Source organism: Ranitomeya variabilis, chromosome 4, assembly GCF_051348905.1.
Source record: "Ranitomeya variabilis isolate aRanVar5 chromosome 4, aRanVar5.hap1, whole genome shotgun sequence".
Classification (NCBI taxonomy): domain Eukaryota; kingdom Metazoa; phylum Chordata; class Amphibia; order Anura; family Dendrobatidae; genus Ranitomeya; species Ranitomeya variabilis.
The window spans coordinates 535,348,683-535,363,974 of NC_135235.1; the positions used below are offsets into that span (position 1 = coordinate 535,348,683).

At 42.6% G+C, this 15,292-nt stretch overlaps 1 protein-coding gene across 1 annotated transcript in view; it reads right to left on the minus strand.

Moving 5' to 3' along the window:
* The window catches only part of LOC143765603 (keratin, type I cytoskeletal 19-like), a 35,528-nt gene that overhangs the window by 14,433 nt on the left and 5,803 nt on the right, over positions 1-15,292 (minus strand). The window contains exons 2-4 of the mRNA XM_077252442.1: positions 10,897-10,979; positions 8,543-8,699; positions 6,769-6,930 (exon numbers count right to left, since the gene is read on the minus strand). Of these exons, the coding sequence (XP_077108557.1) occupies positions 6,769-6,930; positions 8,543-8,699; positions 10,897-10,979 (402 nt within the window). The remainder of the gene's footprint in view (positions 1-6,768; positions 6,931-8,542; positions 8,700-10,896; positions 10,980-15,292) is intronic.

Below are 15,292 nucleotides of genomic sequence, written 5' to 3' on the forward strand. Positions count from 1 at the left end.
ACAAGGTTTTTTTTTAATATTCTAGTGGTTAAAAAAAATTCAGAACATTTTTCATCCATGGAGCTGAGTGAGGTCTTGTTTTATTTTTTGCTCCATGATACCATTTTGAGGTACATATAACACTTTGCTTTTTTGTTATATTTTGGGGCACATGCTGTGAGAGAAGAATGGCAAATCTAGCATTGGATACCTTTTTTTTCCACGTTTAACATGCGTTTTATATTATTTCATTTTCTGTTAGATTGAATTTTATCAGTCATGACAATATTAATGTTTTTTTTTTAGTTTTATAATTTCTCTATTTTTGAATGTGGGAATAGGAGGAGAACATTTTTATTTTATTAATTTTTTTTTTAATCTTTACTTTTTTTTTTAGCACTACTAGATCTGAACCTGCAATTGTTCCATTGCTTATGCTATACTATACAACTACTATAGTACTATAATAGTATTTTATTGGCAGCACAACAAAGGCAATATCATAGCAAAAAAACTAACAAATAAAAAAATAGCAAAAAATTGAAAAAATAAAGTAAAACAGATCCACACGATCGACAAGAAACCACATACAGTATAACTAAGGAATTATTTTTTTCCTAGTTGTTTTGGATTTTACAATGAAGCATAAAGATACGTTTTTATCCACATCTGAATGTCAGATGTTTTTCCTTCTTTCCTGACATACATTTATGCTCCATTTTTTGGGAGTGCTACAAGACTGTAGTGCGCAGGTTTAGTAGCTAGGCCCCAAGAATGTCAATATGATTTTTATACAAATGTATAATATTATCTGCACACAGAGTTGAGCATCACCAGACACACACAGTGGGACATCATACACACACCCAGGCACATATCACCCTTACAACATACACACTCCCAGGCACATATCACGAATACATCATATACGCACCCAGGCACATATCACGCATACATCATACACGCACCCAGGCACATATCACACATACATCATACACACCCCCAGGCACATATCACAAATAAATCATACATGCACCCAGGCACATATCACGCATACATCATACACACACCCAGGCACATATCACGCACACATCATACACGCACCCTGGCACATATCACCCTTACATCATACACACTCCCAGGCACATATCACGAATACATCATACACGCACCCTGGCACATATCACGCATACATCATACACACCCCCAGGCACATATCACATATATGGGCCCACCTTCTGACCAGCACCTCAACTCCTGCCTTCTTTATATTAGTGCCTGCTCTGCCCTGTATTCTGGGTCATCTGTCAGGGGTCGCCTGTACTGCTCAGCTACAAGTGATGTGAGGTGAGCGCTTTCTCATCACCTGCTGCTGCGGCTTTTATTGATCTCATCGCGCTCACCTCTCTCTAAGCTGAGGAGTGCTTGATGAGATCACTAGAAGCCAGCAGCAACAGGTGATGAGAAAGCGCTCACCTCACATCACTTGTTGCTGAGCAGTGCAGGCTGCCGGCACCAGGTATGGAAAAACCCATACACAGCAATGCCAGCACAATGACAGACTGTGAGTCTGCACAAGAACACACACAGCATGGCAGCGTCTAGAACAGAGTTGATTTTTCGAGGGATTGATGTCACCGGAAAGGGCGGGGCCTCCTTCAGTCCAGTGAAGACCCGATAGAAGGAAGCAGCTTGAGACTAGAGAGGAGGGAAATGAGGGGCTGCACCATGGAACTATGTGAGGAGGAGAGGACTGAGGGGCTGCACCATGGACCCTTGTACAGATGGGATGGAGGACACAGGACTCAATGTGAGTGCTCTGAGAATGTATTTTGGAAAGTGTTGGTGAAACTTGAATGGGGCTGCATAGGAAAGGTGATGATGAGGAGCTGTGTGAAAAATGGGGGGGATGATGAGGGGCTGTATGGGGAATAGGGGGATTGAGAAAAAGCCTCTCTGTGCAGCGGCGAGTTCACCGAAATTTCTCAATGTGAACTGCGGTGAACTCTCTGATCTCAGCGCTGCACCGTGAGACTTTCTCACTGTGCTTTCAGTGATCTCACTGAGGTCACTGTAGTACAGGGGCCATACTGGAAATGCAGCCTCAGCGACCGGATGTAACCTCAATGATGTCACCGCTGCTCACTGATGCTGCGCTCACAGCAGCTCAATCCTGAGTGAGTGGTTCTCAGCCTGGACGGTCACATTTTGGCACTGTCCAGATTGAAAACTATTTATCCCCAGACATGGATTATGGCGTGGGACAGAACGACGGAGAGGTAAGGGATACTGTTGTTTTTTATTTTTGTTTTATTACAGGAGATGGTGGCTTCAATGGAATGAGCAATGACATGCATATGGTTTAATTAAGAGACGTTAAAGGAGTCTGTGTCAGTCTTTAAATTAAAGTTCTTTATTCTGGCTGTGTCTTTTTTTACCATAGAACTATAGGATTAGCAATGGATAGGTGTCTTATAGTCACCAGACAATACAAAGGTGACATCAACCCCACAAATATGAACCCCACTTGCCACCTCTACAAGGCAAGTGGGAAGAGCCTTGCAAAGCGACAGAATTGGCGCATCTAATAGATGCACCTTTTCTAGGTGGCTATGGGTTACTATTTTTAGGCTGGGGGCAATATCAATGACCCCTTACCATGCTGAGAATACCAGCCCCCAGCTGTCTGCTTTATCTTGGCTGGTTGTCAAAAATGAAGGGGATCCCACGTCATTTTTTAAAATTATTTATTTAAATAATTGAAATAAACAGAGTGGGGACCCCTTTATTCTTGATAACCAGCCTTGCTAAAGCTGACAGCTGAGGGTTGCACTTGTCTCTCCTCTCCTCAGGGCCGGCTGCCTTATTGTCACCCACTGCATTTGCCCCGTACCTCCTTCCTTTACCTCCTCATGATGCAATTTTTAAAAAAAATTAACTAGAGAGTCGTGGCAGCACTCCGGGATCTAAGTGACTAGCAATGCCCCCGCCTCATGGTTCAAATTTCTTATCCACATTATTTATTACAATTGTAAATGAGTCATTTCAATGTAGATTTACTTTCATGATATCCATGCCGTGTAACCTACTACCCTCTGTCTACAGTATGTCTTCTCTAGATCTGTGCAAACGATTGGACTGCATTCGAATAACATATGAGTGCAGTCCAATTTTCACAGAATGGAGAAGATGGAGGGTGCTTTCACATTGCTTTCAGGCACCTGTTCAGTGGCCCTATCACAGCTTACATCCAAACCCTCCTGCAAAATGAGATTCGGACGTAATTCGCCAACCGGGCCATAAACTATAATTGCGACGGCGGAGCAAACCTTCGCTCTGCCGTGCCTCATTTGTGGGTGTGTGTTCCTACTGGAGGTGAACACCCAGACGCAGTCTACTACATCACATACGCCGAAGAATTATGCATGTGAGAGCGCATGTTCCCTCTGCCATCACCATTATAGTCTATGGCCCCATCGGTGCATACGTCCGAATCCAGGATGCCGATACAGTTGACTGTGTGATGATGGGTGGGGGAGGGTCTGCCTCCATTGGTGGTACGCTACTGCAATACATGCAGACCTCTAGCAAAATAATGATGATCCAATCATTCTAACACCTTATTGGCAAAGATTTCTGCTCCCTACTTTTGGAAAAATGCCAACTTTTTCTGTCTTTTCTAAATCCTTCACCTAATACAAAATTATTTACATACATGGCATACAAAATATATACAAATAGCATTATACAAATACTCTCAGAACTTTGACTCGATTTGCAATTTGCATGATAGATTTTATTTTCATTCATGCAAAATCTCTTGAATCTGCCTATGTGCCACATATAAATAACCAGAAAGGATATTCTCTGAGCACATATTTATGTATCTCACGGGTCAGTCTCATTTTTTTTTTGTCATCGTATAAAATGTTACCTGCATGCATAAATGGAATTGCCGGTTAATATAAACACTTGTTAAATTCCACCCTACTGACAATCAGGCATGCCAGTTCTTTTATCTCAATGTTGTCTTAATTATTTAATTAATTCTGGGCTGCTTGGTGCAGTTTTAATCTAATTCCTGTCTTTGTCACCCACGCCCCTCACTGGCAGCTTCTTATGTACCTTGTGAATTGTCAGCAAGTTGCCAATCAGTGGTGGGGGCCATGTTACACAGATCAGCCTGACTTGGCAGAAAGTGAGAGCTAGTCCTGCACTGATAATCTCCTGCTGATAAAACACTGATTGTATTGAAACTACAGCACACAGCCTAATAAGAAACCATCCCTGGTATCAGGGCCTCTCTCCATATATAGTTACATAGTTACATAGTTATTAAGGTTGAAGGAAGACTTTAAGTCCATCTAGTTCAACCCATAGCCTAACCTAACATGCCCTAACATGTTGATCCAGAGGAAGGCAAAAAAAAACCATGTGGTAAAGAGTAAGCTCCACATTGGGGAAAAAAATTCCTTCCCGACCCCACATACGGCAATCAGACTAGTTCCCTGGATCAACGCCTTATCAAGGAATCTAATATATATACCCTGTAACATTATACTTTTCCAGAAAGGTATCCAGTCCCCTCTTAAATTTAAGTAATGAATCACTCATTACAACATCATACGGCAGAGAGTTCCATAGTCTCACTGCTCTTACAGTAAAGAATCCGCGTCTGTTATTATGCTTAAACCTTCTTTCCTCCAGACGTAGAGGATGCCCCCTTGTCCCTGTCACCGGTCTATGATTAAAAAGATCATCAGAAAGGTCTTTGTACTGTCCCCTCATATATTTATACATTAACATAAGATCACCCCTTAGCTTTCGTTTTTCCAAACTAAATAGCCCCAAGTGTAATAACCTATCTTGGTATTGCAGACCCCTCAGTCCTCTAATAACCTTGGTCGCTCTTCTCTGCACCCGCTCCAATTCAGCTATGTCTTTCTTATACACCGGAGACCAGAACTGTGCACAGTATTCTAAGTTTGGTCGAACTAGTGACTTGTATAGAGGTAAAATTATGTTCTCCTCATGAGCATCTATGCCTCTTTTAATACATCCCATTATTTTATTTGCCTTTGTAGCAGCTGCCTGACACTGGCCACTGAATATGAGTTTGTCATCCACCCATACACCCAGGTCTTTTTCATTGACGGTTTTGCCCAGAGTTTTAGAATTAAGCACATAGTTATACATCTTATTACTTCTACCCAAGTGCATGACCTTACATTTATCCCCATTAAAGCTCATTTGCCACTTATCAGCCCAAGCTTCTAGTTTACATAAATCATCCTGTAATATAAAATTGTCCTCCTCTGTATTGATTACCCTGCAGAGTTTAGTGTCATCTGCAAATATTGAAATTCCACTCTGAATGCCCCCTACAAGGTCATTAATAAATATGTTAAAAAGAAGAGGGCCCAATACTGACCCCTGTGGTACCCCACTGCTAACCGCGACCCAGTCCGAGTGTGCTCCATTAATAACCACCCTTTGTTTCCTATCCCTGAGCCAGCTCTCAACCCACTTGCACATATTTTCCCCTATCCCCATTATTCTCATTTTATGTATCAACCTTTTGTGTGGCACCGTATCAAAAGCTTTTGAAAAGTCCATATATACTACGTCCACTGGGTTCCCTTGGTCCAGTCCGGAACTTACCTCTTCATAGAAGCTGATCAGATTAGTCTGACAGGAACGGTCCCTAGTAAACCCATGCTGATACTGGGTCATGAGGTTATTCCTCTTCAGATACTCCAGCATAGCATCCCTTAGAATGCCCTCCAGGATTTTACCCACAGTAGAGGTTAAACTTACTGGCCTATAATTTCCGAGTTCAGTTTTTGTCCCCTTTTTGAATATTGGCACCACATTTGCTATACGCCAGTCCTGTGGTACAGACTCTGTTATTATGGACTCTTTAAAGATTAAAAATAATGGTCTATCAATGACTGTACTTAGTTCCTGCAGTACTCGGGGGTGTATCCCATCCGGGCCCGGAGATTTGTCAATTTTTGTGATTTTTAGACGCCGCCATACTTCCTGCTGGGTTAAGCAGGTAATATTTAATTGGGAATTTTTATCACTAGTCATATTGTCTGCCATGGGATTTTCTTTTGTAAATACTGATGAAAAAAAGTCATTTAGCATATTGGCTTTTTCCTCATCCTCATCCACCATTTCACCCAGACTATTTTTAAGGGGGTCAACACTGTCATTTTTTAGTTTCTTACTATTTATGTAGTTAAAGAATATTTTGGGGTTATTTTTGCTCTCTCTGGCAATGAGTCTCTCTGTCTCAATCTTTGCTGCCTTGATTTGCTTTTTACAGAATTTATTTAATTTTTTGTATTTATTTATTTATTTATTTAATTTATTTAATGCCTCCTCACTACCTATTTCCTTTAATTCTCTAAATGCTTTCTTTTTGTCCCTTATTGCGCCCCTTACAGCTCTATTTAGCCATATTGGTTTCCTCCTATTTCTAGTATGTTTATTCCCATACGGTATATACTGTGCACAGGTCCTATCCAGGATGCTAATAAACGTCTCCCATTTTCTTTGTGTACTTTCTTGTCTCAGGATATCGTCCCAGTTAATTGCACCAAGATCCTCTCTCATCCGTTGGAAATTTGCCCTCCTGAAGTTTAGTGTCCTTGTCACCCCTTTACTACACATCTTATTAAAGGAGACATATATGCTGCTCTCAAATATCTGATAGATTCATAGTGAAAACTATTTACTTGTTAGTGGACCCTTGGTGATGGGTAAGGCATGAAGATCACTTACCTTTTTATCAAACACATTCTTAGCATCAAGTTTTTGTTTTTCCACCAACTGCTCATATTGTGCCCTCATATCGTCCATGATTTTACCAAGATCCACGGGTGGCAAAACATCTACCTCCACATTGACAGCACCTTTTGCTTGTTGGCGAAGTTCTTCCACTTCCTGGATAGTGCAATTAATAATTAAGATAAATAAAAGCAACTTATACTCCCAATTTTTCTGAAAAACATATTTTTAACATGGCTATGTTTATTTTTGAAGTTGAAGGGCTATGGTCTGGCGGGCACCACACTGCAGACACAAAGTGGCTTTATAGCAGTATATGGATGGATCTGACAGGTGGATGGTTTAGTTACATTGATGGTTATGTGGATAGGACACTCTTGAGTCGTATAGTATTGAGACACCGAAGGAGGTAGACAGATGATGGAGTCTATGATGTGACATACAGATGTGTACTGACACCAAGGTTTTACATGATTTGATACTTTGTTCACATACCATAAACACCATGACAGATTACCGTTGGTGGGGACTCACCCAAAAATCTAGAACCCAGATATCACACTAACCATATATAAACACAGGAGGCAGCACATTCATGTAACCTGCAATAACGGGGTCTAAGAAGTTATGGAGATAGCCTCGTAACTCACTTAGACTTGTCCATCTCTCCATTTCTTCTTGCGTTGCCACCACTTACCCTCTTCTTTTCTGGCCATCTCTCTAAATATTCTTGTGTGACCAACTCTCCCCCCTCTTTCGCTGAGAAGAGTTGCCAAATGGCCATAAAGGATTCCCTATTTTTCAAAAAAGAGGCGTCTCAATGGTAAGCAAGTGTATGCAATAGGAAGAAGGGGTGGAACAGGGCTCTAGAGCAGAAATGTGGTAAAGCCGGCCATAGACATTGGATAGCTGTCTGCTGAATAATGCTTTGCAAGTCGTTCACCTAACTGCCATCTCTCCCGTATACAGAAACGTTTTCTCGGCCGAGCCCTCTTGTGTTCTCTAAAAGAATGCCAAGAACAGACAAGTCAAGGCTTACCTCCATGAGAACGTGACTGGCAGTCTGAAATTGGACATGCCTGATTGGTATCTCGCCAGATCAGTCATCTAGCACAGCCACTCATATTAGAGTGTCTGCTGAACATGTCGATATCGGCTGGTATGGCCGATCTTACTCTAATGTTTAGGAGACCTTTAGTCTCCAAGGTGGTTGAGACCCTTCCTGTAGTCTGCTTTGGTGCCCTGAAATGATAAAACCCTTTCTATTATCATGGGGTTTTTTTTTACAGATAATAGTAGCAGGCAATGCAGCTGTTATTCACTACCTCTTGTACAAGGCTTGAGAAACGAGATAATAAAAAAATGATAGGTCTTATTTCTCGAGATGGAAAGAATTGTTGTAGTATGAACTAGCAGTAGTGGTCACATTATCCTTGGGCCCACAGGATTCAATACATACCAACAGATGGCATGATGCCTTTCCTTTCTGAAGGACTGTACATTTTAGGATTGCCAATTTATGTTCTAATCCAAAGTCATAAGGATGTCACATGTCTGCTTTCTATTATTTAGACGTCTCACAAGACAAATCTTCAATGTTATATACAAAATGTTGCGTCTACACATTAAACGTGCATACTATCATATGTTTGTGACAATTGCTGAAATGACGAATAGTGGGTACACTTCTTTACTTGTGCCCTCAGCTGCTAAGCTTTGCATGTTAATCATAGTACTTTATTAATGAAGGGAAAGTATGGCTACTGACTTTTTTGTGGCTCTTCTTAAGGAAGATCATTTCCTCATTCAGGCCCTCTATCTGCATCTCTAATTCAGTCTTGGTAATGGTTAGCTGGTCAATCGTCTTGCGCAATTCGAATGTGTCTTTCTCCACTGAGAGACGGAGAGTTTGCTCATTTTCAAACCTAGAGAGTGAAATGAGTGGATATTAACAAGCATTAACACAGGAGTGGCCAAAGATTTTCATTACTCTTTCTATTTTTCTTTATTCCTCATTTATGTGATCTATCCAAAACTCACGAGACATCAAAAAATGCCTGAGCACCCCCAAATAGCCATGAGGTAGCATTGAGGCTCAGTAGTTGGCACTACAGCTATGTAGTGATGGGGTCCTGGGCACAAATCCCACCAAGGACAGCATCTGCAAGGAGTTTGTATGTTCTCCCGGTGTTTGCGTGTGCTTCCTTGGGGTTCTCCGGTTTACTCCCATACTCCAAAGACATACTGATAGGGAATCTAGATTGTGAGCCCCAAAGGGGACAATGACAATGATGTCTGTGAAAGTTAATGGTTCTAAATAAATGAGTAAACTAAATGTAAAAACACTCACAATTTGTTGTCAGTTGGACTTGCTCCACACCCATACCTTCTTCATATATAACCACGCTGCTCCTTCCCTCCACATTGCTAAGAAAAATAGTAGACCACGTCCAGCAGGTGATGAAGTTCAAAGCATTATTATATTGCCATAGACAGAATGCGCGGTTTCACCCTGTCAAGGTCTTTTTCTGGCATTAAAGCATGCTTGAAATAGACCTGTGACAGGTCGAAACGTTGCAAACTTGAAAAAAACTGACAGGTCGGAAAGTTGCATCCTTTGAATGGCAACATAAAGATGTGTTGGACTTCATCACCTCCTGGATGCTGTCTACTATTTTCCTATGCATGCTGTATCCAACAGAGTTTCTTGGATTTTGGACCTTGCACCTTTATACAGGAAAATGTCCAGACTCCTGATCTTCTCTTTTGTTATTTGAAGAGTGCTGAGAGCTAACCCTACACATTTGATGTCTACATTTCTTAGTGTCCCAACAACAATATATATTTAGCTATCAGTGAGCGTCTGCAATCCACACCAACTAATAACTGAAACTCATGACTCTGTATATAATTTGCACATGCAAAAGAGTGTGATGTCCAGCATTGTACTGGCTACAGGGAGCTGGCGGAGTGCGGGCCCTGGGTGCCAAAAAGCCATTCAGATTCAGGATTCGGGAAGTAAACTAAATGTTTGTTCTGGGAGAAGTTACAGGTTCTTAGGAACGGAGGCTGCCGGTTAACACCGCTAGGTCCAGGGTCCGTCGGAGGGGTGAGTATATACATATTTTTTATTTTTATTCTTTATTTTTTACATGAATATGGATCCCAGGGCCTGAAGGAGAGTTTCCTCTCCTTCAGACCCTGGGAACCATACGCACCGCACACGCCGAAGATGACTGGAAACACTTCCGATTCCGATTTCCGATATCGCTAAAATATCAGAACTCGGTATCGGAATTCCGATACAGCAAATATCGGTCGATACCCGATACTTGCAGTATCGGAATGCTTAACACTACTTTTTACATACAGTCCTCTTCTGGGAAGTAGGTTATATACAAGCCCAGCATCTCACGGTATGTGACCTTTATCTACTTATTCTCTCTGTACCTCACACTCTGATGATGATGATGATGATGATGACACACCGCCAATTTACTAAGTTTGCTCGAGTATATTGCAATAAGACTCTCTGTCTGCCTATCTCTACAGATACATGTCCTAATGACCTTGTATTTAACTATGTATATACTTTATATTTTCTTTTGTTGTGTTTTCACGGTTATCTTGTACTTAACTTAATCTACTGTTGTAGTTACTGATGAAGGTCTGTGTGGACCGAAACGTTTCATGTGCTACAATAAATTCATCTTTACGCATTTAAGTTGAGTGCAAGGTTTACTTTTACTATATTAAGGGTTTGGGAACCTAACCTTAGCACCACCCCGTAGCTGTGCACACAGTGTTTTCTATATTCAGAGAGAGAATAACCTGACCACCTGACTTTGAAGTCTACCCGTAGATTGTGATCTAGTGCTTGATTTTCTAAATTTCAGAAGAACCTTTGGTACGTCTCAGGATATCAGAGCTCAAGTGGAACAGTTACCTCTGCACCTCTTATTATTACACCCCTAATATTAGTCATGTAGCTTTATGCACCTACAACACAGGTATGAGTCACAATTTATAGGTACAAATTTACTTACTGTACATGAAAATATTGATATAAACAATATTATCGATGGCCCTCACCATTTTTTTTATGATTTAATTTTTTCTTACTTTGTTTTGAAGTCATCTGCCATCAACTTTGCATTATCAATCTGAAGGAAAATACTGGCATTTTCTATGGCTGCATCTAGGATCTAAAAGAAAACCAAACAATTATGTATTTATGTATAAATACAGTATATCTCACAACACTCAAGCAGGGATGTACTGGCCCACCGGAGAACTGGAGGATTCTCTGTTGGGCCCAGGCATTGACACCTGCTGGCATACTGGCCAGCAGCTGCCTAGGCCCTCACTGCTCTAGGGGCCCCCAGCCAGTGGCTATGGGGCCCCAGAGTCAAGGGACCCACCTTGTGCCAGTGGAGCAGCAACGGGTGATAGGAAGCCATGCCTGTCCCCACTGCTAAAGAGAAATGAATATTTATGTTTCCCCATGCCCCCCATGGGCATTTCACTTTAATAGTGGGCAGTGTTAGCCGCAGGCTGCAGCTAACACTGCCCATATGTAAAGCCCCACCACCACTGCACCACTCCCTCACACACAAAGCACCGCACCACATACACACACACACGCAGACAGACACACAGCACCATTCACCTCTCGCAGCATATCCCAGCATCCTGCTTCCTGCCCGGCACTTCCTGTCTGAGACGGCGCAGGTAGATGATTTCATCATTCAGCGCGCGGCTGTTTCAGACAGAAAGCACGGCACCACTCTGTTACACACACACGCACGCGCACACAAACAGACACACAGCACCACTCACCTCTCGCAGCACATCCCGGCAGCCTCTTCCTCACTGGCAGCTTTCTGTCTGAAACAGCCACGCGCTGAATGATGACATCATTCAGCTGCACCGTCTCAGACAGAAAGTGCCGGACAGGAAGCAACCCCCTCATAAGGTATAATGCAGTCCCCCATAGAATATATTCTGTGGTGGGGCTACATTCTCTCAGGGGACTACATTATATTCTGGGGAGCTACATCATACTATATGAGGAGGGGCAGAATTATGCCCTATGAGGGGGCTACAGTATACTCTATGGGGGGCTGCATTATACTATATGAGAGGGACTGCATTATACCCTATGAGGGTGCTACATTATATTCTATGGGGGGCTGCATTATACATTATGAGAGGGTTGCTTCCTGCCCGGCGCTTCCTGTCTGAGATGGCGCAGCTGGATTATATTTTGTGGGGTGCTGCATTATATTCTATGAGAGGAGGTTGCATTATATTCTTTGAGGGTGGCTACATTATATTCTTTGAGGGGGGGCTACATTATTTTATGAGGGGGCTGCATTATATTCTATGAGGGAGGCTACATTATATTCTATGAGGGGGACATTATATTCAATGAGGGGGCTACATTATATTCTATGAGGGGGTTACATTTTATTCTATGAGGGGGCTACATTATATTCTATGAAGGGGACTACATTATATTCAATGAGGGGGCTACATTATATTCTATGAGGGGGCTACATTATATTCTATGAGTGGGCTACATTATATTCAATGAGGGGGACTACATTATATTCAATGAGGGGGCTACATTATATTCTATGAAGGGGACTACATTATATTCAATGAAGGGGCTACATTATATTCTATGAGGGGGCTACATTATATTCTATGAGTGGTCTACATTATATTCAATGAGGGGGACTACATTATATTCAATGAGGGGGCTACATTATATGCTATGAGGGGGACTACATTATATTCAATGAGGGAGGCTACATTATATTCTATGAGGGGGACTACATTATATTCAATGAGGGGGCTACATTATATTTTATGAAGGGGACTACATTATATTCAATGAGGGGCTACATTATATTCTATGAGGGGGCTACATTATATTCTATGAGTGGGCTATATTATATTCTATGAAGGGGACTACATTATATTCAATGAGGGGGCTACATTATATTCTATGAGGGGGCTGCATTATATTCTATGAGTGGGCTATATTATATTCTATGAAGGGGACTACATTATATTCAATGAGGGGGCTACATTATATTCTATGAGGGGGCTACATTATATTCTATGAGTAGGCCACATTATATTCAATGAGGGGGACTACATTATATTCAATGAGGGGGATACATTATATTCTATGAAGGGGACTACATTATATTCAATGAAGGGGCTACATTATATTCTATGAGGGGGCTACATTATATTCTATGAGTGGTCTACATTATATTCAATGAGGCTGACTACATTATATTCAATGAGGGGGCTACATTATATTCTATGAGGGGGACTACATTATATTCAATGAGGGAGGCTACATTATATTCTATGAGAGGGTCTACATTATATTCAATGAGAGGGCTACTGTTATGACCCCAATGGCGAGGGTCTCAGAGGAACGTGGAAGTCTGCAGAATACAAAAATCCAGCTCATAGGGCAGTGGTAACTGGGTTGACCATATATCTACTCCTAACGCCAACACTAGAAGTAGCCGGGGATCATTCCTACGTTGATTCTAGATGACACGCGCCAGCCGGAGAATCTAGCTACCCCTAGTAGAGGAAAACAAAGACCTTTCTTGCCTCCAGAGAAGGGGACCCCAAAGCTGGATAGAAGCCCCCCACAAATAATGACGGTGAGGTAAGAGGAAATGACAAACACAGAAATGAATCAGGTTTAGCACAGAGAGGCCCGCTTACTGATAGCAGAATAAAGAAAGGTAACTTATATGGTCAACAAAAACCCTATCAAAATCCACACTGGAATTTCAAGAACCCCCGAACCGTCTAACGGTCCGGGGGGAGAACACCAGCCCCCCTAGAGCTTCCAGCAAAGGTCAGGATATAGATTTGGAACAAGCTGGACAAAAATACAAAACCAAAACAAATAGCAAAAAGCAAAAGGCAGACTTAGCTGATATAACTGGAACCAGGATCAGTAGACAAGAGCACAGCAGACTAGCTCTGATAACTACGTTGCCAGGCATTGAACTGAAGGTCCAGGGAGCTTATATAGCAACACCCCTAACTAACGACCCAGGTGCGGATAAAAGGAATGACAGAAAAACCAGAGTCAAAAAACTAGTAACCACTAGAGGGAGCAAAAAGCAAATTCACAACAGTACCCCCCCCTTAGTGAGGGGTCACCGAACCCTCACCACGACCACCAGGGCGATCAGGATGAGCGGCATGAAAGGCACGAACTAAATCGGCCGCATGAACATCAGAGGCGACCACCCAGGAATTATCCTCCTGACCATAGCCCTTCCACTTGACCAGGTACTGAAGCCTCCGCCTGGAGAGGCGAGAATCCAAGATCTTCTCCACCACGTACTCCAACTCGCCCTCAACCAACACCGGAGCAGGAGGCTCAGCAGAAGGAACTACAGGCACAATGTACCGCCGCAACAAGGACCTATGAAATACATTGTGAATAGCAAACGACACAGGAAGATCCAGACGAAAAGATACAGGATTAAGGATTTCCAATATCTTGTAAGGCCCAATAAAACGAGGTTTAAATTTGGGAGAGGAGACCTTCATAGGAACAAAGCGGGAAGAAAGCCATACTAAATCCCCAACGCGTAGTCAAGGACCCACACCGCGGCGGCGGTTGGCAAAGCGCTGAGCCTTCTCCTGTGACAACTTCAAGTTGTCCACCACATGATTCCAGATCTGCTGCAACCTATCCACCACAGAATCCACCCCAGGACAGTCAGAAGGCTCCACATGACCCGAAGAAAAGCGAGGATGGAAACCAGAGTTGCAGAAAAAAGGCGAAACCAAGGTGGCGGAACTAGCCCGATTATTAAGGGCAAACTCAGCCAACGGCAAGAATGTCACCCAATCGTCCTGATCAGCAGAGACAAAACACCTCAAATAAGCCTCCAAAGTCTGATTGGTTCGCTCCGTCTGTCCATTAGTCTGAGGATGGAAAGCAGACGAAAACGACAAATCAATGCCCATCCTACTACAAAAGGATCGCCAGAACCTGGAAACGAACTGGGATCCTCTGTCTGACACAATATTCTCAGGGATGCCATGCAAACGAACCACGTTCTGGAAAAACACAGGAACCAGATCGGAAGAGGAAGGCAGCTTAGGCAAAGGAACCAAATGGACCATCTTGGAGAAGCGATCACATATCACCCAGATAACGGACATGCCCTGAGATAGCGGAAGATCAGAAATGAAATCCATGGAGATATGTGTCCAAGGTCTCTTCGGGACAGGCAAGGGCAAGAGCAAACCGCTTGCAGGAGAACAGCAAGGCTTAGCTCGAGCACAAGTCCCACAGGACTGCACAAATGACCGCACATCCCTTGACAAGGAAGGCCACCAAAAGGACCTGGCCACCAGATCTCTGGTGCCAAAAATTCCCGGGTGACCTGCCAACACCGAGGAATGAACCTCGGAAATGACTCTGCTGGTCCACTTATCCGGAACAAACAGTCTGTCA